The sequence below is a fragment of the Dreissena polymorpha genome, chromosome 10, assembly GCF_020536995.1.
Source record: "Dreissena polymorpha isolate Duluth1 chromosome 10, UMN_Dpol_1.0, whole genome shotgun sequence".
Classification (NCBI taxonomy): Eukaryota; Metazoa; Mollusca; class Bivalvia; order Myida; family Dreissenidae; genus Dreissena; species Dreissena polymorpha.
In genome coordinates this window covers 28,784,334-28,807,490 of record NC_068364.1, presented here as the reverse complement: position 1 = coordinate 28,807,490, position 23,157 = coordinate 28,784,334, and the positions used below count along the sequence as shown (strand labels likewise).

Sequence of the window (23,157 nt, the reverse complement as noted above, 5' to 3'; positions counted from 1 at the left end):
GAATTTTTTATGAAAACTTGTCTGCTGAAATTTACCGAGATGTTCCGGAAATGACCGATTGTCCGTTTCCGAAAATAATACATGTCGTGGTTTCTGAAAAACAAAATGGATGTACCCAAAGATTTTGGTGTTATTGACTATTACTGGTTGATAAATGTATGATTTTGCTTCTTATTTGAAAAAGTGATGCTTTCAAGGCTGATAAACTTGAAATATGAAAGCTATTCGGTCGTTTGGCCTTTGTTTGTCAATACATCTGTACGATCAGTAATTTCCGTAACCACTCGTAAAATTGTAGCAGACACAAGTTTTAATCACAATACTTATGTTTTCCACTTATATTCGACCACTTTCTTGTTCAATACCAATACATAAATGATTTCAAAGCAATATTTTATTGATTTCAGCAAGTAACACTGTCTATAACCGCGAAAAAAAACATTCCGAACTTTTTGGTTTACGATTTTTATTTTCTAAATAGCTTGCATGGAGCATGGCATTGAATGTTATGCAAGATAAATGTCTCTACTTTCTTGATTGGATGATTTCATACTGTTTAATCCAATCAGAAAAGAGCTTTTAAACGTAATTTAGACCCATGTTAAGCGAGATAATAAGAACCACTTTTTGGTTACTGCCGATTTGTGACATCACGAGTTGCCTCCCTTGTCGGTTCATGCTACTAGCCTAGTGATGTGTCTAAACAAATTTCAGCTTTTTTCATTCGACAGTCGCCAGTAGGGTCACATGTGGACCAACACGGCAGGGTTTTTTTTTCCACTTTTTGGGAAGATAGCCCATGGCTTTGGAATTGGGAATTTTATTGGCATTTTCCTGAAATTGGGAAAATAAATTCATTAGACTTTTTTCCACACGAAAAGTCCACTGATTAGGGAAATACTATATTTGATATAACCCTTTATAATCATTCAAATTAAAAGAACAAAATCATATAATACTTTGTTAGATGTAATTCAATTAAAATTGAGATAAAATACACATGAGACATCTTTAAAAAAAATAAAAATTTTTTTTTTTTTTTTTTTTTGGAAATTGGGAATTTTTTGCCACATTTTGGGAAAAAAGTATACTTTTTGGGATTGGGAACATAGCCGAATTTCGGCTATAAAATCGGGCCAAAAAAAACCCTGAACACGTGTTGCAGTCATGTTCCGTATGTACTTGTTGGTCTTGTGCTCTGTAAGGAGATGTGGAGCAGTCTTCGGGGACATTAATGTATTGATTTTTCCAGTTTAAAGCCAGACTTGACTGTCCCAGGGTGGCAGTGAGCTATGTGGATATTGACAGTGATGAGGTATGTAAGAAATAAGTGCAAAATTGGATTTAGAAACAAAATGATGAGAATTACAGAACTCGCCCACATGTTAAATTCTAATCCTTTAATAATATATATGTGAAGAAAAACAAGTTTTTTTTAAATCAATCTTTTAAACTTTAACTAGATGTTTATTTGTATGTCTGTTTAGGAAGTTTGTAATCCAGTTGTGCACATTAGGTTTTCCAAAATTAGTGGACTTAATTTTCCTCTTCTTAGACTTCTCCTAAATCACACCCCTTATTCTGTTTCATTCACTATATTCATTCAGTTATTATAAATATAATTCATTTGAAAAATATTGTAATAGTTGAAGTTTAATTTTCCGAATACCAAATGGGGACAATTGACACCCCTGTTAAACAGAGAAGATAATTCTTATTGCCTGTTATTTTTTGCAAACTGCAAATTACCAAATTAATGTTTTTTTCTTTAGATTTCGCTTGGAAGCCAAGAGGAATTGTTTGAGGCATTTAGGGTAAGTTAAAAGGCATAGGATAATCAAGTTATTACACCAAACATTCCTATATTACCGGTAAACGTTTAGAAATGCTTCTTTCTGATAGCCAGAAGCAAACATTTTTCTTCGAAAACTTGACATTTGAAAACATAAAAGTATAGGATAGAACCAGATATGTTGATACAAGATTAAAGTAATAAGAAATCAACTGAATTTTCAGTTTTGATTAATTTGGTGGTTAACAAGATGATTTTTCATTTAGTTATTTACACCTGCAGGAATTTTTGCCTTCTTTTCCAGGGGCTTATAAAGGCCCCATCACCCAGGAGAAAGGCCCCTTCCCAGAATACATTTCTTTAAAATGATGCAATATTAACCAATTTTGAGTTGACCTTGGACATATTTTTCACCATTGTCAGTGTAATACATGTACTTCATAATCTTGTCAATTTGTTATGATTATTTCCCATAAACAAAAATGTATTTCACCTCATTAGTGTTAGTCCGCTTGGCAATGAACAGTGTTCTTTTATTTCTTTAAAACATGCCTGTGTCAAAAATTGGACAATTGTCATTTTGACAATCTATGAACAACCACCTGTAGGTTGCCATGCAGTGTGGACACAGATTGTGTCAACGAGTTGCATGAACTTTTTCCCTCTTCGCTCTGGGCTTAATGCATGTGAGTAAAGCACCTTCTGATAGGACATTATTTGCAGTTTAACCAGATTTTTGCCATGAAGAGTCTTTGAAAATTACCATAAAATCTGAAAACAGACTGCACATGGTTATCTGGGAGTACACTTTACACACATGCATTAAGTCCTGTTTCTGTAGAGTGCAGCTCATATTTTGCATGTTTTATTTCCACATAAGTTGCGATATAGTGTGGACACAGGCTGAGAGTCAAGGTAATGCATGAACCTTTTCCTGCCTCACTCCTGGAAAATGTGGCTTAATACATGTGTTTAGTATCATCCCAGATTAGCCTGTGCATTCGGCACAGGCTATGCATTCCGCACAGGCTAAACAGGGATGTCATTTTCCGCCTAAACTTGATTTTACCCAGAACAGATTAAACGAAAACTATTATAAAAGCGAAAAGTGTTGTCCCTGATTAGCATGTGTGGACTTCTCAGGCTAGTCTGATACTTCATTTTCTGCACATGCATATGATTGATGCCTCCTTTGAAATCCCAGAATTAGCTGACTATGTGTTCATTAGTTGACTTTTTGTCTCTTAGCAGACTTTTTGTTCATTACTGGTAGCTGACATTTCCATTAGCTGGCTTTGTGTCCATAAGATCACTTTGTGTCCATTAAATTGACTTTGTGTCCATTAAATTGACTTTGTGTTCATTACATTGACTTCGTGTTCATTAAACCCCTTGTAGGTTGCGATGCAGTGTGGACACAAGCTGAGTGTCAAAGTGATGCCGTTAGCCGCGGAGACAGCCGTGTTCCGGATGGCGGACATCGACGATCACGGTGATCCCCCAGAACAAAGTATGGACAGGCTGGATGGTAAGCCAGACCTTTTTCTGGCCATTATGGGAAAAATGCAATGCAATTTTGGGATTAGGATTTTTTTCGGGCAAAATGTCCACTGATTGTGAAAAAATTTAATATAACTTTTTGTAATAACAATTCATATTATACAAACAAAATGATATACATTCTAAATATATATTTTGTTAGATGTAATTCAAGTTAAATTGAGTTATAATAAACATAAGACACTTCTTAACAAAAAAACTAACAAATTACATTGGGATATTTCTTACCATTTTGCTTTGGGAATGGGTCCGTTTAGAAAAGGCCTGTAAGCTCTCTGCCAGATGCATCTTTCCAGTACTTTACCATTTTCCCTCTCAGAAATAACTATGAGGCTGTTCCCACTTTATGTTGTTTGCCGCACAGTAGTATCCTGGGTTTTGAAATTACACCTTTTATAACATTAATCTTGTAAGAAAAGTCCATCATTTAAGTAGATTTTACGTCAAAGTGTGTATCTTAGCTTGAAAGGATTAAGCAAAGAGTCAGACCAATCCTTAACAAAACCTTCTTGTTTTGTCTGATAATTATGAATTGATGCATATGTCATATATTTATTGTATCCAGGGAGTACTTTCAACTGGTGTTGAATTTTTTGTCTAAAGCAAGTCTTTTATTAAAGAAAATGCAGTATAGGCGTTAATTGATTTCCTAATTAGCCCATACATGCCATAATTTTTCAGACCAATTCCGGGACATTGAGTTAAATTGTCCGGGACTTTTGCCGATTTTCCGGGACATGTATAAAATGTAGCGATATTTATATACATATGCATTTTTGGTACGTTTTTTTGTTTGTTTCGCATCGTTAATTGCGAAAGTTCGAAAGCCTATCCGAAATACACTTCATCTATTAACGTCAAATTAAACATTACTACTTCCGTTACTAGATACAAGCCACGTGTTTTCAGTGTAAGCGTTCTAAACATAGATGGTGACGTCACTGCGTTATTGTTATTAAGACCGGTGTGTAACGCATAGTTGTTGATACGCCTTTATTCATTTATAGATTGACTATAATAAACCTAGTGAGGATGACGTTTTTATATGCTTACTTTTTTACTCAACTTCTTTGTCGGTTAAACGTGCGAACATAAACTGCTTTTAATTTTTTACTCAGCGATGTTGGACTTCAGATGCATGTGTGAACAACTATTTTTGCCCTTACACAGCGGGAAATAATGACGTAGTAGATTAAAGTCAATTAACAACCATATAAAACAATGCCGCCTTTTCGGTTTGACCGCAAAAGTGAGACAATCGATATGATAACAGGACCCCTGTTAATTGATCGATTTTGACACTTAGCGTAGTCTGCCTATTCGGGTAGGCATTGTCATGGAGACTCTGTAGATATACACAGATTCGAGGTGCAGTTAAGCCTAATATGAGGTACATGTATATATGGATTTTGTAAATTCCGGGACATTTGACAGATTTCCGGGACAGCGGGACAAGTTATTCATTTCCGGGACTGTCCCGGAAAATCAGGGACGTATGGCATGTATGATTAGCCTTTGCAAACTGCACAGACTAATATGGGATGACACAATGCACTACCATGAAGCTCCATTTAATTTGCACATGGACTTTTTAAAAAATCCAGAGCCCCTAGATCTCCGCGAAATCTGCCCTGACCCTCACACGGCTATTCCGATGGGAGATGTGGAGCGGAAAAAAGAAGAGGCGCCTGTTGCTCCGCTAGCTAAGGAAACCGATGTGGACAAGTTAGAGGGCAGTGTGGTTGAAGGTGCGATCGTGTTCCCAGACGCTGATATGAAGCTGTCAGTGAAGAAATATGGCTGTGAATGGGAGGTAAGCTCTTGGCCCAGTGCTCTCTCCATTGAATTGTTTCAACATGTTTTAAAGAATGACTTGACCTACTGAATCAGTTTTTTGTCACCATTTTGGGAATTCCATTGGCCCTTAGAGTTTGAATAAATTGTGTCATTTTTACTCAAATTGGGAAATAGTTGTTGTTTTTTTACTTTACAAAATGAGAATAAAATTGTTTTTAAGATTGTATTAAGAATGTTTCAAGTTAAACAGCTGGATAGGGAGCTTTATTTTATGCTTTCCGGTGGTTTATAGAGAAATATCAGTGAAATAAAACTGGTATTTCACTGTTTTAAACAGTGAAAAATAACAGTGAAAAATATTGATATTTTTCACTGTTTTTCTGTGAAATGACGTCATTTTTTCGACGAAATGACGTCATAAATTCTGCGAAATTATCCAGTTAAACTCTTTTTCAATGTAAATTTACGGTGAAAAAGTATAAAATAAAAAGAAAATTGGTTGGATTCGATGGAATATCGATTTTAATTCATTCGTGATCATAAAAAATACATATTTTCACTCGTGGCTGCGCCACTCGTGAAAATATTATTTATTATGATCACTCGTGAAATAAAATCGATATTCCATCGAATCCAACAAATATCCTCTATTTAATAAGGAATTTTAGCAAGTCATTTGGGAAAAATTTATACTTTGTTGTTCCAGATGAGCCTGTGTGGACTGCGCAGACTAATCTGGGACAACACTTTACGCACATACATTAAGCCCAGTTTTCTTATAGCATGGCACATATTTTGCAAATTTTAACTATTCTTAAAAATAAAATTGGATTAGAATCTTAGAAGTGAGATTTTTATTTCAGCCTGTTGCTGGGTCAGTTTATGAACGCCAATCTAGCTCAGAAGGTGCACGCCAGGATCAACTTCTACAGTACAGTGACTTTGTGGAGTTCATGACAAAGGTACAGCTTTATTCCATTGAGGCGAGAACAAAAATTTCAATGAGTCTCACTTGGCGGAAAACAGGGTTTTATGCATGTGCGTATATTGCTGTTCTAGACTGCACAGGCTAATCTGGGAGGTCTCTTTCCGCCGAAACAGGATTATTGTTAAGATGTCCTTTATGCAGGAAATACAATAAATACAGAATATTATGCAAGTCAATTGTTCTATGTGTTTGTATCAGTCGAGTGGCTTGTGTGATGACATATCTCACGAGAGGCGGAGCCTCGAGTCGGAGCCTCGAGTGTGATACGAAATATCACAAGCAACCAGACTGATACAAACATTTGTAACAAATGACTTACATTCCTTTTATTATATACAACTTTGAATTTTTTAAGTGAAAAAATGAGTTTAAGCGTTCATAATTAACCAAGAATGCTCTTATAATTTTCTGCGTTCAAAGTGACGTCATTAAAAGTTGTCCGGCTAGTATGGTAATACGGAATTGGAAAACTAGAGAGTAAAATAATACGGGAATTATTTGTGTGTAGTTGTATTTTACCGATTGATACAACTTGTATATTTTGGGGAACATAAAGCAGGTATATACTAAAAGCTGAAAGTGCTGTCCCTGCTCATGCATTAAGCCCAGTTATCTTAGTGTGAGACTGATATTATGCTGAGGTCAAACAAAGATTTGTATAAGTGGTTTTCAAAATCTATTGAAATCCTCCCTTTTGGGTTATATTGAAGCCTGAATCATTTGAGCCTCAATCTTGGAAAACAGGGCTTAATGCATGTGTGTAAAGTGTTGTCCCAGATTAGCCTGTGCAGTTTAAATAGGCTAATCAGAGAAGACACTTTTTATGTCCCCCACCACTATTGTGGGGGACATAATGTTTTTGCGATGTCTGTTGGTTTGTGTTTGTTTGTTTGCCCCAACTTTAACATTTAACTTTTGCAATATTCAAGAAATCAACTTGATATGTGGCATGCATGCGTATCTCATGGAGCTGCACATTTTGAGTGGTGAAAGGTCAAGGTCACCCTGCAAGGTCAAAGGTCAAATATATGGGTCAAAATCGCTCATTTAATGAATACTTTTGCAATATTGAAGATAGCAACTTGATATTTGGCATGCATGTGTATTTCATGGAGCTGCACATTTTGAGTGGTGAAAGGTCAAGGTTATCCTTCAAGGTCAAAGGTCAAATATATAGCATCAAAGCGGCGCAAAAGGGAACATAGTGTTTGTGACAAACACATATCTGGTTGCTTATAAGGATTTTTTTAATTATATGAAGCTCCTAATTAGCGAAAATCCAGTCTAGGCAGAAAGTGTCGCATCTGATTAGCCTATGCTGACTGCACAGGCTTATCTAGAACTACACTGACTGCACAGGCTTATCTAGAACTACACTGACTGCACAGGCTTATCTAGAACTACACTGACTGCACAGGCTTATCTAGGACTACACTGACTGCACAGGCTTATCTAGGACTACACTGACTGCACAGGCTTATCTAGAACTACACTGACTGCACAGGCTTATCTAGGACTACACTGACTGCACAGGCTTATCTAGAACTACACTGACTGCACAGGCTTATCTAGGACTACACTGACTGCACAGGCTTATCTAGGACTACACTGACTGCACAGGCTTATCTAGGACTACACTGACTGCACAGGCTTATCTAGAACTACACTGACTGCACAGGCTTATCTAGAACTACACTGACTGCACAGGCTTATCTAGGACTACACTGACTGCACAGGCTTATCTAGAGCTACACTGACTGCACAGGCTTATCTAGAACTACACTGACTGCACAGGCTTATCTAGAACTACACTGACTGCACAGGCTTATCTAGAACTACACTGACTGCACAGGCTTATCTAGGACTACACTGACTGCACAGGCTTATCTAGAACTACACTGACTTGCACAGGCTTATCTAGAACTACACTTTACACACATGCATTTTGCAGAGTACTTTTAGACCAAGGCTTATTATTATTATCTCATACAAACAGCTAAAGAAAGACCTGAGATCAGAAATTGTGCGTGATGTCACGAGGAAGACTGTAAAGCAGGTCCTAAAGGGACTTGATGGGGCCGTGATTGAATCCCTTCAGGGGTCAGGGACCTTGGGGTCAAGTTGTGGGGTCGCTGGTGGTCAAGGTGACACAAAGGTCATGGGGTTGGCAGCGGAAAAATTCCCAGATGAGCACGGTATGTATTATGTATTTTTGTGTAGTACTAAGTTTAGTATTTGGACACTATGTTTTCGATTTTAAGCTAAGTTTGGACTTCTTATTTTTAGAAATGAGAGAGATTGTTATGTTTTAGCTATGATTTCAGCTCAGCTATTGATTGCATGTGATTTTAAAGACATTTCCAATTTAATTTTTTAGTGTTTGGACACTGGCTTCTCAATTTCATACAGAACCATATTTACAAATGAGAAAGATTATGTTTCAGCTTTGATTTTCTGTTGGTTGCATGTTTAAGTTTAAGGACATTTGTTATTTTAACGGTGCAGACCATAGTCCAAAAGCAGTGCAAATATGGTTATTAATGTATTTTCAGTGGTGTATGCACATGACGGAGTGATATGTGATGGGTGCAACAATCCGATCGTGGGACCACGCTACAAATGCGGGTATGTAGAACAGTCTCATTTAGTTAAGTTCAGACCTAAAAAACAGGGCTTTACGCATGTGTATACATTGTTGTCCCAGATTAGCCTGTGCTGTCTGCATAGGTTATTCAGGCACTACACTTTCCGGGTAAACTGGATTTTTTAAATGATTTAAGCAAAAATTCCATTTAAGTGGAAATACTTTCCCTAATTAGCCTGTGTGGATTGCAAAGAGTGCACACAGGTATTAAGCCCCATTTGCCCTGTGCAAGGCTTTCAATAACTTAAGCTGGCTTCTATCAGAGACCTTAAGCTGATAGATAAACTCTTCGGTCATTTTCTTGGGAAAACCATGTTTTTGGTGTCTTAGGAAAGAAATGAAGAATGCTTACTGATTGTGGATGGAACACATGTCCTGCCTTTATCCACAACAACTTCAAACATTCTAAATCAAACTACCACTCAGTATGCAGAGAACTTTGAGCTTCAAATGATGATTTAATGCGATGTTAGTGTAACTGATCATATAAACCACATCAGCTTAGTTGCATATTAACCAAAAGTGGTTAAGCTGGTATTTGACATCAGATCTCGGTTGTATAATTGATTATAAAAAGATAATGTCAATATATTTTTATGCCCCCCTTGCTCATGTCTGTCCGTCCATCCGTATGTCCGTCCGTCCATCAGATGGTTTCCGGATGATAACTCAATATGCTTAGGCCTAGGATCATGAAACTTCATAGGTACATTGATCATGACTCGCAGATAACCCCTATTGATTTTGAGGTCACTAGGTCAAAGGTCAAGGTCACAGTGACCCGAAATAGTAAAATGGTTTCCGGATGAAAACTCAAGAACACTTATGCCTTGGATCATGAAACTTCATAGGAACATTGATCACGACTCGGAGATGACCCCTATTGATTTTGAGGTCACTAGGTCAAAGGTCAAGGTCATGGTGACCCGAAACAGTAAAATGGTTTCCTGATGATAACTTAAGAATAATTAGGCCTAGGATCATGAAACTTCATAGGTACATTGATAATGACTGGCAGATGACCCCTATTTATTTTCAGGTCACTATGTCAAGGTCAAGGTCACAGTGAATAGAAACAGTAAAATGGTTTCCGGATGATAGCTCAAGAATGCTTAGGCCTAGGATCATGAAACTTCATAGTTACATTGATCATGACTGGCAGATGACACCTATTGATTTTCAGGTCACTAGGTCAAAGGTCAAGGTCACAGTGACAAAAAAAGTATTCACACAATGGCTGCCACTACAACTGACAGCACATATGGGGGGCATGCATGTTTTACAAACAGCCCTTGTCAGAGTTTGATTTCCTGTCTTTAAAATTCAAACTTTTTTATGCCCCCGAAGGAGGGCATATAGTGATCGGACTGTCCATCCGTCTGTCGGTCTGTTGCGTTTAGGTTTCAAAAAATGCTAATAACTTCTATGTCACTCAGATAGCAATTTCATATTTGGCATGCATGTGTATATGGACAAGGCCTTTCCATATGCACACAAATTTTGACCCTTGTGACCTTGAACTAAGGGTCTGCGTTTAGGTTTCGAAATCTGCGTTTAGGTTTCGAAATCTGCGTTTAGGTTTCAAAAAAACCCTCATAACTTCTATCAAACGTTTATAGGGGGCATAAGTCATCCTATGGTGACAGCTCTTGTTTCAAATAGTAATTAACTTTGCTGGATCTATGTACAAATGAGGAGTTTTATTGAACCCTGTGAGGGTGGTAGGGCATTTACCTCATCTTAGATGGTTCTTAAATCTCACCCTTGCGTTTTCAAAATATTTACACTGATTGGTCATACTTTCTCCAGGAACTGCCTCGACTTTGACCTGTGCGAAGTCTGCGAGAGCAAGTCTGGTCTGCACAATCCCGAACACGTGTTTGTAAAGATCCGTCGTCCATGCCCGAGAGTGGGAATGGTTGACGGAGTGCGGCGGCCTCTACTGAGAGGATCCATCTACCGGACCCACCGTCGCTGCAACCTCCTGGTGCCAATACTAGGGGAGGGGGTCGAGGATCAGAATGAGGCGAATAACCTCCTTGAAAGGTACTGAAAACACCTTGCAGGAAGTTTTTATGTCCCCCACTATAGTAGTGGGGGACATATTGTTTTTGCCCTGTCTGTTGGTTGGTCTGTTGGTTGGTTTACGCCAACTTTAACATTTGCAATAACTTTTGCAATATTGAAGATAGGAATTTGATATGTGGCATGCATATGTATCTCATGGAACTGCACATTTTGAGTGGTGAAAGGTCAAGGTCAAGGTCATCCTTCAAGGTCAAAGGTCAAATATATGCGTCGAAATCGCTCATTTTTATGTACACTTTTGCAGTATTTTAATATTCCAGATAGCAACTTGATATTTGGCATGCATGTGTATCTCATGGAGCTGCACAATTTGAGTGGTGAAAGGTCAAGGTCATCCTTCAAGGTCAGATGTCAAATATATGTGGCCAAAATCGCTCATTTTATGAGTACTTTTGCAATATTGAAGATACCAACTTGATATTTGGCATGCATGTTTATCTCATGGAGCTGCACATTTTGAGTGGTGAAAGGTCAAGGTCAAGGTCATCCTTCAAGGTCAGAGGTCAAATATATGTGGCCCAAATCGCTAATTTTATGAATACTCCTGCAATATTGAATATAGCAACTTGATATTTGGCATGCATGTGTATCTCATGGAGCTGCACATTTTTAGTGGTGAAAGGTCAAGGTCATCCTTCAACGTCAAATATATGGGTAAAAATTGCTCATGTAATGTCACTTCTGGAATATTGAAGCTAGCAATTTTATATTTGAAATGCATGTGTATCTCATGGAGCTGCACATTTTGAGTGGTGAAGGGTCAAGGTCAAGGTCATCCTACAAGGTCAAATGTCTTATAGGGGGACATTGTGTTTCACAAACACATCTTGTTTCCTTCTTTATAAAGTACCGGAAAACAGCACTATCCCAATTAGGAAAAGACTACAAATTTCCCAATCGCTTTCCAAAAATTTGCCATTTGAAGTTTTAATTTTTAGCGAGGCTGTTTTCGGAGAAAACCCGAGCTATTGTCATAGCCAGTTCGTCGCCCGCCGTAGGCGTCCTGCTAAAACCTTAACATTGGCCAAAACTTTTTAAAAATTGAAAATAGCACCTTGATATTTTGCATGCATGTGTTTCTATATCTGCGAAATGATAAAACAAAATTTTATTTCAATGCGGCGCAGTAGGGGGGGCATTTTGTTTCTGACAAACACATCTCTTGTTGAGTCACTAGGTCAAAGGCCAAGGTCACTGTGACCTCTAAAAAAAAAAAATCTGACAAGCTTTCGCAGCCGAGCGTGGCACCCGTTATGCGGTGCTCTTGTGTTTATAAATAACATGCAACATTTAGTTAGTGTCCCTACGCAGCTCTAGGTCTTAAACCTAAGTAAATATATTGACAAATTGACAACACTTTGTTATCTATTTTAAAGTATTGGGTAGCAAAAAATCAAATACACTATTGTCCCAATATGACGACTTCACAATGCAAATTTTCCCAATGTTAGGGTTTTTCACGCACTTTTTTCTCAATTGGTCTGGTACAGGTACTTTTCCTGGAGTCATAACACGAGAAAACCTGTATAATGGTTCTGTGTAACGGGGCTTGATGCATGTACAAAAGTGTCCTCCCAGATAAGCCTGTGCTGTCTGCACAGGCTAAGCAGGGACAAAACTTTCCGCTGTTATGTAACTTTTGTTTAAAGGATGTTTTTTCTGAACGGAAATCAAGTATATGGGGAAGTGTCATCCCTGATTAGCTTGTTCTGACTGCACAGGCTACTTTGGGACTTTGGGAATACACTTTCACAAAGAATAGAAGGCCTTGGCCCAGTTCTTAAAATGGCAAAAAAATCCCTGCTACAACGAGTTGTAGACTGACTACACTTCCCATAATGCATGCCCTGATTCATGATTTTCTGATTTCAGCAAACTGAAGTGCAGATATTCACAGAAGATCGAGAAGAAGAAGAGAAAGTCAGAGAAGAATATTGAGAAAGTGAAACGCAAGGCCGAGAAACTGAACAGGAAGCTGGAGTCCCTCGCTGACTCACCTTCCAAACGTGAAAGGTTGGACCTTCTTGACGCGGTCACCTATGACTTCTACAAGTAAGGCCAAAAAAAGAATTGTACTTGTTTTGGGTAATCCAAGAGTTTGTCAAAAGAAAAATGTGTACATTTTTAAAAATGTAAGCAGTTTTTAGTGTAACATTTATGCCATCTAAGTAACAGTATCCAAAATGAGCCTTGATTTTGGAAAATGGGGCATAATGCATGTAGAGTCATCCCAGATAAGCTGTGCAGTCTGCAGAGGCGAATCAGGGACAACACTTTGCGATTGAACTGGAATTTTGCTAAGTAGAGACTCTGTAATCAAAAATACAGTGAAAGTCGAAAGTGTTTCCTCTGATAAGCCTGTGCAGACTGCACAGATACTGAAAGTGATTGCATTAAGCACCCTTTTACCAGAGTGTGGCTGAAATGTACAGAATGTTTACAGGGTTCTTATGGGCGCCCAGTTGCTTTCTGACCTGACAGTTCCTGCGCGTACAGAAATGCAGTCGGGGACAAAGTTTGTTAAAACCTGGTGGGTGAAGAACAGTGGAGATGGACAGTGGACATGTGGTACTAAGGTAATTGGAATGCTTCTTATGTTACAGTTGCATATAAATACGTTCATTTACCCATTAGGAAAAGTTAAGTGAGTCTTAAAAAACTATCTCACGAGTCTGTGGTATGGAATTTTCCATTTAAAGTAAGTCTCTTTTAAATGAATCTCCAGTAGAGGCCGAAAGTGTTGTCCCTGATTAGCCTTTGCAGACTTCACAGGTTTATGTGGGACAACACTAAACGCACATGCATTAAGCCCGTTTTTTTAGCTCACTTGATTGCTCAGGTGAGCTTTTGTGACCGGTCTTTGTCCGTCGTATGTCCGTCCGTCCGTTAACATTTGCTCGTAAACACTCTAGAGGCAACATTTCTTGTCCCATCTTCATGAAACTTGGTCAGAAGCTTTGTCCCAATGAAATCTCGGCAGAGTATATTTATATAGTAAAAAGGCTTGCAAACAATCATGAATTAAGGTCATGTGACATGTGAGACAACTCTTCTAAATATTGCATTTAAGAATACAGAAGTTACTCCCCTTTGATTATTAATGTTTTCATCATAATACAGTGTAGTTGTGTTTCATTTATGTGTTAATTGTTATTCGAGGTTGGATGTTTTTATGTCCCCTTTGGAAGAAAAGGGGGCATATAGTGATCGGACTGTCCGTCCATCCGTCTGTCTGTCCGTCCGTCTTTCCGTCACACTTTGCATTTAGGTTTCCAAAAATGCTCATAACTTCTATGTCCCTTGAGATATAGCCTTCATATTTGGTATGCACGTGTATATAGACAAGGCCTTTCCATACGCACACAATTGTTAACCCCTGTGACCTTCACCTTGAACTTAGGGTCCGCGTTTATGTTTCAAAATCTGCGTTTAGGTTTCGAAAAATGCTCATAACTTTTATGTCCCTTGAGATATAACCTGGATATTTGGTATGCATGTGCACAGGAGGGAAGCCCATAGTAGTATTATTTTTTTGTATATATATGCTATAATAGAAACAAGGAGTGCAACTTCATTTGCTGAAAAACTACACCATCTTTACTGTAACCATTTAACTCTAAAAAAAATTAACGAATCAAATACACACCGGTTGTTTTATAAAGCTACTAAAGTAATATATCAGGAAAACTTAACATCAGTGCCATTGATCCAGCAGTATTTCGATACCAGCCCTCGGAAGTTGACAATCACGGAAAACATTTTGGTCGGACACCATAGTGTCCAATAAAGCTTCATTTTCAGATCGTTTCAAACAGCAGAAACACAAAGATTACATGACTGTTCGTCATTTAAACGGTTGTTTCCTGTTCAATAAACATTAATGAATCAATAACAATACATTTTATAGTCATTCGCACACCATCAAAGGTGTATTTCACTCCCACGTGTAAGTAAACAACCATGTGGTTTAATTTGTGAAGGAAGTGTGGGAATCCTCTGACGTCATTCGATAAAGCAATGTGTTCTTTTTATTGGTTGGGCGGAATTTCCCGAGGATCTCCGTAAAAAGGTGAGTGAGAAATTGATGAAAACCGACCAATCGTATTTTGTGTTTACAAAATCTCTGACGTCATCAAAGGGTTTCCCAGAGTCAAAATAGAATTTTTCTGTTTAGATTTTGTACTCGCGGATCGAAAGACGCGATAAAATGGTGTTTACCATACTTTTTCGATAACAATGGGTATTTTAACCGATTGAAAAATGTTTAATGTGCATACAGGTGCCGTTTATCTACCGTTTAATGACTTGGTTATTGAGTTATAGCTTTTTTAAGTGATCGAAATGGAAAATCTCTATGTGGACACTACGGTGTCCGACCAAACACGATTTTGGAAATGGGTCAACTTTTGAGGGCTGGTAGCGAAATACTGCTGGACCAATGGTACTGATGTTAATTTTTCCTGATAAATTATTTTATTAGCTTTCGAAAACAACTGGTGTGTAGATGATTCGTTAAAAATTGTTCGAGTAACATGGTTTACAGTAAAGATGGTGTAGTTTTTCAGCAAATGAAGTTGCACTCCTTGTTTCTATTATAGCATAAATATAAAAAAAATAAATACTATGCGCTTCCCTCCTGTGTGCATGTGTATATTGACAAGGCCTTACCATCTAAATCTGTGTTTAGGTTTCGAAAAATGCTCATAACTTCTATGTCCCTTGAGATATAACCTTCATATTTGGTATGCATGTGCATATGGACAAGGCCTTTCCATACGCACAATTTTTTTAACCCCTGTGACCTGCGCTGTCCGTCTGTCCAAATTTGGTTTGTAAACACTCTAGCATTCACATTTCTCAAGCATTCTTTATCAAAGTTGCTGAAATATCTCAGTCAAGTTTTGATGATGAGCAAAATCACATAATTAATGCCATAATTATTGCCCTTAGATTGTCCAAATTTTCATTATATTATACAAAATCCTAGTAAGCAAAGTTTGATGTTTGGGGGGTAAACTCAAAATATAGGTCACCATTTCAAATCTTACAAAAACAAAAACATTCCCTACGCCAGAGATTTGGTTCAATAATGATGAAACTTGACCAGGATGTTTGTCTGGTCAATATCTAGGTCATGTTTGACATAAGGTAAAGATTGAATGAACCTCTCAGGTGAGCGAACTAGGGCCATCTTGGCCCTCTTGTTTTAGAATGTGGCTCACAATAATAAATACAATCTTTTATAATAATTAAAACAACAACAACACTTTACTTGACAATGACCATGTTCTTTCAGTTGAAGCTTCTAACGGGAAACATTCCCACTCCATCAGCTGTTGTTGACGTGCCCCATCTCCTGCCCGGTGAAGAGGGGGCGATCTGCGTGGACTTTGTCAGCCCCTCTCAGTCAGGTAGGTATAGAGGAGTGGTGAGGGAGAGAGATCGGGGGAAGGGGCCATATGTGTGGACTTTGTCTGCCCCTCTCAGTAAGGTAGGTATAGAGGAGAGGTGAGGGAGAGAGATCGGGGGAAGGGGCCATATGTGTGGACTTTGTGAGCCCCTTTCAGTAAGGTAGGTATAGAGGAGTGGTGAGGGAGAGAGATCGGGGAAGGGGCCATATGTGTGGACTTTGTCAGCCCCTCTCAGTAAGGTAGGTATAGAGGAGTGGTGAGGGAGAGAGATCGGGGGAAGGGGCCATATGTGTGGACTTTGTCAGCCCCTCTCAGTAAGGTAGGTATAGAGGAGAGGTGAGGGAGAGAGATCGGGGGAAGGGGTCATATGTGTGGACTTTGTCAGCCCCTCTCAGTAAGGTAGGTATAGAGGAGTGGTGAGGGAGAGAGATCGGGGGAAGGGGCCATATGTGTGGACTTTGTCAGCCCCTCTCAGTAAGGTAGGCCTGTCAACTAATAGAGCTGGGCATGTACTCATCAACCCATTCTTTGACTTAAAAATAAAAAATATTCCTTGACCCAACAATTGGTTTCAGGGTTTGCATAAATGCAGACTACCGCTGGTGCTTATGGCATGAACCAAGTGGTCTTACTAAAGCATGATGCAATTAGAGATATTTAATACAAAATCAGACTCAAAATTGAAGCAATTTTTGTAAATTGCAATTTTAAGAATATCCTTTTTTCAACATCTTAGGTCTAAGAATTGTTTGATGCATATTCAGACATTGGCATTTAGACAATTTTAAGATTTATTTACTACTTTCTTTCAATTTAGAAATTGCCATAACTGCATTTAATGTTTTATGTACCAACATGTGGCCATCTAAGTAGACCTTTTGAGTCCTTGTTCATTAAAATATTCTGTTTGTCTCTGTTATAGGTGAATACGAGAGCGTTTGGAGGTTCCATGAGAACAGCATGCCGTTTGGTTCCACCATTTCCTGTATGATCATAGTTGTGCCCAGAGAGATACTGGAACCGACAAAAGAGGAAGTGGACTCGCTTCGAGTCGTCATGACAACATCACAGAAATCAGAACCCGAAATGGTAACAAGTGTTTTCTTTAACATTCATAAATTAATGAGTCCCTAAGTGTGAACATGAAATATTTGAAAATTGCAATGAGTCCCCAGCCAATTGTATGAGTATAGGACTTGGTATGCGCTCCAAGATGAAACACTAGGTATCTGAAATAATCCTGATACATGGTTAGATTTAATGTTTACGGCCCCAAGACGTGTGAGGCATTAAGCATCACACCTGTCATCTCGTCTGTTTGTACCTATGTACGTATGTACATCGCCAAGCTTGTGTTTTTAAGTCCTCTAACCACCTGGTGCATTTTGCTAAAACTTTCACGGATGTGCTTTCCACAGGATATTCTTCAGACGCCCCGGGTTGGAATAGAGAGGCTAACTCCCTGCATACGCGAATTGTTTTATATTAACTTATGACGGTATTTGGTGCATTCTGACTCTTCAAGAAATAAAATAGCTATAAAGTCATGGTTAACATTTGTATGCCCCCCGTAGGGTGGCATATAGCAGTTGAACTGTCTGTCAGTCAGTATGTCAGCATGTGTGTATGTCAGTCTGTCCGTCCGAAAAAAACATTGGCCATAACTTTTTCACTATTGAAGATAGCAACTTGATATTTGGCATGCATGTGTATCTCATGGAGTTGAACATCTTGAGTGGTTAAAGGTGAAGGTCATCCTTCAAGGTCAAATGTCAAATATATGGCGTCTGTCCGTCCGAAAACTTTAACATTGGCCATAACTTTTTCAATATTGAAGATAGCAACTTGATATTTGGCATGCATGTGTATCTCATGAAGCTGCACATTTTGTGTGGTGGAAGTTCAAGGTCAAGGTCATCCTTCAAGGTAAAAAAAAAATAAATTCAAAGCAGGGTTCTCTTGAAGCTGCACATTTTGAGTGGTGGAAGTTCAAGGTCATCCTTCAAGGTCAAGGTCATCATTCAAGATTAAAGGTAAAAAAAAAAAAACATTTAAAAGTGGCATTATCATGAAGCTGCACATTTTGAGTGGTGGAAGTTCAAGGTCAAGGTCATATTTCAAAGTCAAGGTCATCGTTCAAGGTCAAAGGTAAAAAAAAATCAAAGCGGCATTATCATGAAGCTGCACATTTTGAGTGGTGTAAGTTCAAGGTCAATCTCATCCTTCAAGGTCAAAGGTCAAACAAAATAAAAAATAAAATCAAAGCGGCGTTATCATGAAGCTGCACATTTTGAGTGGTGGAAGTTCAAGGTCAAGGTCATCTTTCAAGGTAAAAAAAAGTAAATAAAAAAATTTCAAATCGGCATTCTCATGAAGCTGCACATTTTGAGTGATGGAAGTTCAAGGTCATCCTCTAAGGTCAAATGTAAAAAAAACGATTAAAAAATTCAAAGCGGCGTTCTCATGAAGCTGCACATTTTGAGTGATGGAAGTTCAAGGTCAAGGTCATTCTTCAAGGTCAAGGTCATCCTTCAAGGTCAAAGGTCAAAAAAATAATAATTTCAAAGCGGCGTTATCATGAAGCTGCACATTTTGAGTGGTGGAAGTTCAAGGTCATCCTTCAAGGTCAAGGTCATCCTTTAAGGTCAAAGGTAAAAAAAATAATATTTCAAAGCAGCCTTCTCATAAAGCTGCACATTTTGAGTGGTGGAAGTTCAAGGTCAAGGTCATCCTTCAAGGTCAAAGGTAAAAAAATGTTAATAATTTCAAAGCGGCGCAATAGGGGGCATTGTGTTTCTGACAAACTAATCTCTTGTTTTTTTTTCAAACATGGTTACAAAACACAAATATTAATTTTTATTATTTTATTTTTGAAATACCGTCCAACCATCCCACCCAAGAATCCCCCCCCCCAAATTTATTTTATTTTTTTTCATTTATTTTGCATTTTTGGAAGATAATGTAATAAATGACCACACCCCCACACTATACACCCCTCTCCATTCCATTGCTTTATCCTTTGTGATTGAAATTGAGATAGGTCCCTATACCTTTAAAAAGAAAAATTGATGAGCGGTCTGCACCCGCAAGGCTTAGCTCTTGTTTAAAGCAAATTCTTGTAAATATGGACGATAAAAGTACTAAATAAATTCATAATCACAAACATTTGTCATTTTTTCTGAAGTAACAAATGAATTTTTGCGTTTGTGACTATTTAAAGATTTTATAAAAAACGCAAATCGGGACAGGGGTTTTCCCACAGAACACACAGATATTGCCTGACATGCTGTTTGCGTTTTTATACAACAATAAATACACCCACACTTTTCACGTGACATGGTACAAGCCTGCAAAGTTTTTGCACTTTTTTTTATTGAGACAAAGAAACAATACGAAATACATGAAGCACTGTTTATTTGAAGCTAGAAGTATTTCTTGTTGCGTTAACATTAAATTCGGAAGCAAGTTTCGGATTAATAGTTTAGCTATGATAATTTGAGAATTCAACAAAACATTGAAATTGTGTATTATTCAACAACAATTTGTTAAAATGCTTTACAAGTCGACTAAATGTTATGATTTGACAACATTTTGCATGATATGCACTATTTCCTCGAGGATGTATTGAATGCCTACAAAGGCTGTCGATGGCTAATATCGATTTTCCAATACAACAACGCTCCACCTTTAGGTGGTCTTAAGTTGGGTAAAAAGTTTCATGTAATTGACATATGATCGTAAATCGGCTCTCAAAAATTCAGTGAAGTCATTATCGCTTTGATCTGAAGAATGGGTATATTTCAAGCGCACTGCAGACTCTGATTTCCAAATTCAAGAACTCAGCGAGGGACCGTTAAATGACATGTGGAAAGCATTGCATTAATGTTAAGATGATTGATCGTAAAGAAAGGATATTGAGATATTTCAATTATTTGCAGATTTTGCCCTTTGTCTGTTTTTTCTACTACAAAATATTTAGTCCCAAAATGTGGCGTTTTTTTCATCTCTTATTTAACTTCTGGGTGGATCTTACTCAAACTGTCACAGTTTCCAAAGTGTGTGCGTTCACCTCTTGTAACTGTTTGGTTGATTTTGCTCACACTTTCACAGCTAAATGTGTGGATGATTGTTATGGAAGGATTTCGATTGCGACCACTTATAGCCCTACATGTTTTTTCTCTGCTGTCTAGGTCCAACATGCATTGTGAGGCATCAGTGTCTGTTACACATTTCTCATTTGTTTATTATGCCCGCCTTCGAAGAAGAGGGGGTATATTGTTTTGCACATGTCGGTCTGTCGGTCCGTCCGTCCACCAGATGGTTTCCGGATGATAACTCAAGAATGCTTAGACCTAGGATCATGAAACTTCATAGGTATATTGATCATGACTGGCAAATGACCCCTATTGATTTTCAGGTCACTAGGTCAAAGGTCAAGGTCACAGTGACTCGAAACAGTAAAATGGTTTCCAGATAATAACTCAAGAATGCTTAGGCCTAGGATCATGAAACTTCATAGGTACATTGCTTATGACTGGCCGATGACCCCTATTGATTTTCAGGTCACTAGGTCAAGGGCACAGTGACTCGAAACAGTAAAATGGTTTCCGGATAATAACTCAAGAATTCTGACGCCTATGATCATGAAACTTCATAGGAACATTGATCATGACTGGCAGATGACCCCTATTGATTTTCAGGTCACTAGGTCAAAGGTCAAGCAGAGGCGTTAAAGTTCAGGATTATGCCTGAAATCAGGATTTTGGCCCTTAAGGACCAATTTTGATATTGATATAAATCAGAGGATTTTTTTCTGGAATTGTAAGATTATTGTCACAAAATGTCATCTTAAACACAAATTATTTTACTTTGACATAATGTTTACAAAGTTAAATATACTAGTAAACAAAGTTACATAAGTTATATACAAAAGTAAACAAAGTTACATGAACTATTAACCCTTTTTTGCTCTGGTCCCAAAACGATAGGCCTATTTTCAGGATTTTAGATTTTGGCCAATCGACACTCCTGTCAAGGTCACAATGACTCGAAACAGTAAAATGGTTTCTGGATGATAACTCAAGAATGCTTACACCTAGGATCATGAAATTTCATAGGTACATTGATCATGACTGGCAGATGACCCCTATTGATTTTCAGGTCACTAGGTCAAAGGTCAAGGTCACAGTGACTCGAAACAGTAAAATGGTTGGCGGATGATAACTCAAGAATGCTGACGCCTAGGATCATGAAACTTTATAGGCACATTGATCATGACTGGCAGATTACCCCTAGTGATTTTCAGGTCACTAGGTCAAAGGTCAAGGTCACAGTGACTCGAAGTAGTAAAATGGTTTCCGTATGATAACTCAAAAATGCTTACATCTATGATCATGAAACTTCATAGGTACATTGATCATGACTGGCAGATGACCCCAGGACCCTCTCTTGCCGCTAGGGGAAGCCACCCACAGCCCTCATGAGGGGGAATTTCGCGCCGTTTTGGGCGAAAAGGGGAATTTTAGAAGATCTTTTCACCAACCATTCAACAACTAAAATTGCTATATTTTAATGTGATTTACATAAATATACATTTAATCAAAGGTTAGTAGCACCATACAAGCTGGCAACATAGGTATAAAAGTTTAAAAAAAAAAAAAAATTGGAGGGGGAATTTTTAGCTGAAAAAGGGGAAAGAAGTATTCTTTTTTATGGGGGAAGCTGCCGATATTCGGCGGTAAAAACGGCCACACGAGGGCCCTGGACCCCTATTAATTTTCAGGTCACTATGTCAAAGGTCAAGGTCACAGTGACAAAAAACATATTCACACAATGGCTGCCACTACAACTGACAGCCCATATGGGGGGCATGCATGTTTTACAAACAGCCCTTGTTATGCCAATATTAATCTGGTTCTTGTTAACAAAATTGGCAGAAAAGTATAAATTATGTCCAATATTCAGCAGAATCCGTATTTGTTTTACAAGATAAATGACAAAATGACTTATAATTATGACAAAATGGCAGTAAGATAACATGATTTTCTTGATGACAAAAAGTGAATTCAGTATTTAAGTGAAGTATAATTTCATGAAAAACATACACAATCTTAACAAAACTCACATTTGTGAACATTTAGTGGAAAAATATTTTTAAAATGTGCTGCAGAAACCTGGTTTGGCTGAAAGAATCGAAATAAAACTGACGCCTGAAACTGAAGAAGAACACCTGAGGGAAGTCTTTGTTCGACGGGAACCAGTCAAAAGAGGTACATCAATGGATTCAGTCCGACAGGAAGTTGAAATTGAAGAACCAGTCCAACAGGAAGTTGAAGAGCAAGTGGATCAGAAAGAGGAAGACACTGTTCAAGATGAGAACAAAGAAACCAATGCAGGGTAGGTAGTGATTAGATGTGATTTTAAACCTTTCCCTCTCAGTGTGCATTTTGACCTGTTTGCAGTCCCTTTTAAACTGAAAAAAGATTCATAGATTCAAGTTTTAAAGGCTTTGTTTTCAACTCTTAGATACTGATGAGCAGCAAACTGCATAAGACTTGGCAGGTTGTTCTGGTTTTATGCCGGTTGCATATGGCCATTTTCTTTTTGCTTTTGAGTGGGAACAGGTTAATCAATCTTGGTAAAATCTGCTATTAATAAAGCTCATTTATTGCAAGTGTTATTTTGTTTACTGACAGCAATTATATGCCTGAAATACAGTTCAAGTGTGACAAAAATCCAGACAATAAATAAAATCTTAATTCATGCTCTTATGGCAATAGTTTATGTATCGTGTCAGTTTGTGGATTGAAGGTCCATGGTTTGATCCCCTGTTTTGGGAACATTCTCATGGCCTTTATCAAGTCAATTAAGCTTCTTT

General features: G+C 38.0%; 1 protein-coding gene across 1 annotated transcript in view; it reads left to right on the top strand.

The window, feature by feature from the left end:
* LOC127847284 (uncharacterized) overlaps positions 1–23,157 on the top strand; it is a 62,807-nt gene that overhangs the window by 2,526 nt on the left and 37,124 nt on the right. The window contains exons 2-14 of the mRNA XM_052379095.1: positions 1,253–1,315; positions 1,773–1,814; positions 3,191–3,320; positions 4,957–5,165; positions 6,013–6,111; positions 8,134–8,332; positions 8,690–8,762; positions 10,591–10,827; positions 12,742–12,921; positions 13,313–13,445; positions 16,166–16,280; positions 17,203–17,369; positions 22,450–22,676. Of these exons, the coding sequence (XP_052235055.1) occupies positions 1,253–1,315; positions 1,773–1,814; positions 3,191–3,320; positions 4,957–5,165; positions 6,013–6,111; positions 8,134–8,332; positions 8,690–8,762; positions 10,591–10,827; positions 12,742–12,921; positions 13,313–13,445; positions 16,166–16,280; positions 17,203–17,369; positions 22,450–22,676 (1,874 nt within the window). The remainder of the gene's footprint in view (positions 1–1,252; positions 1,316–1,772; positions 1,815–3,190; positions 3,321–4,956; positions 5,166–6,012; positions 6,112–8,133; positions 8,333–8,689; positions 8,763–10,590; positions 10,828–12,741; positions 12,922–13,312; positions 13,446–16,165; positions 16,281–17,202; positions 17,370–22,449; positions 22,677–23,157) is intronic.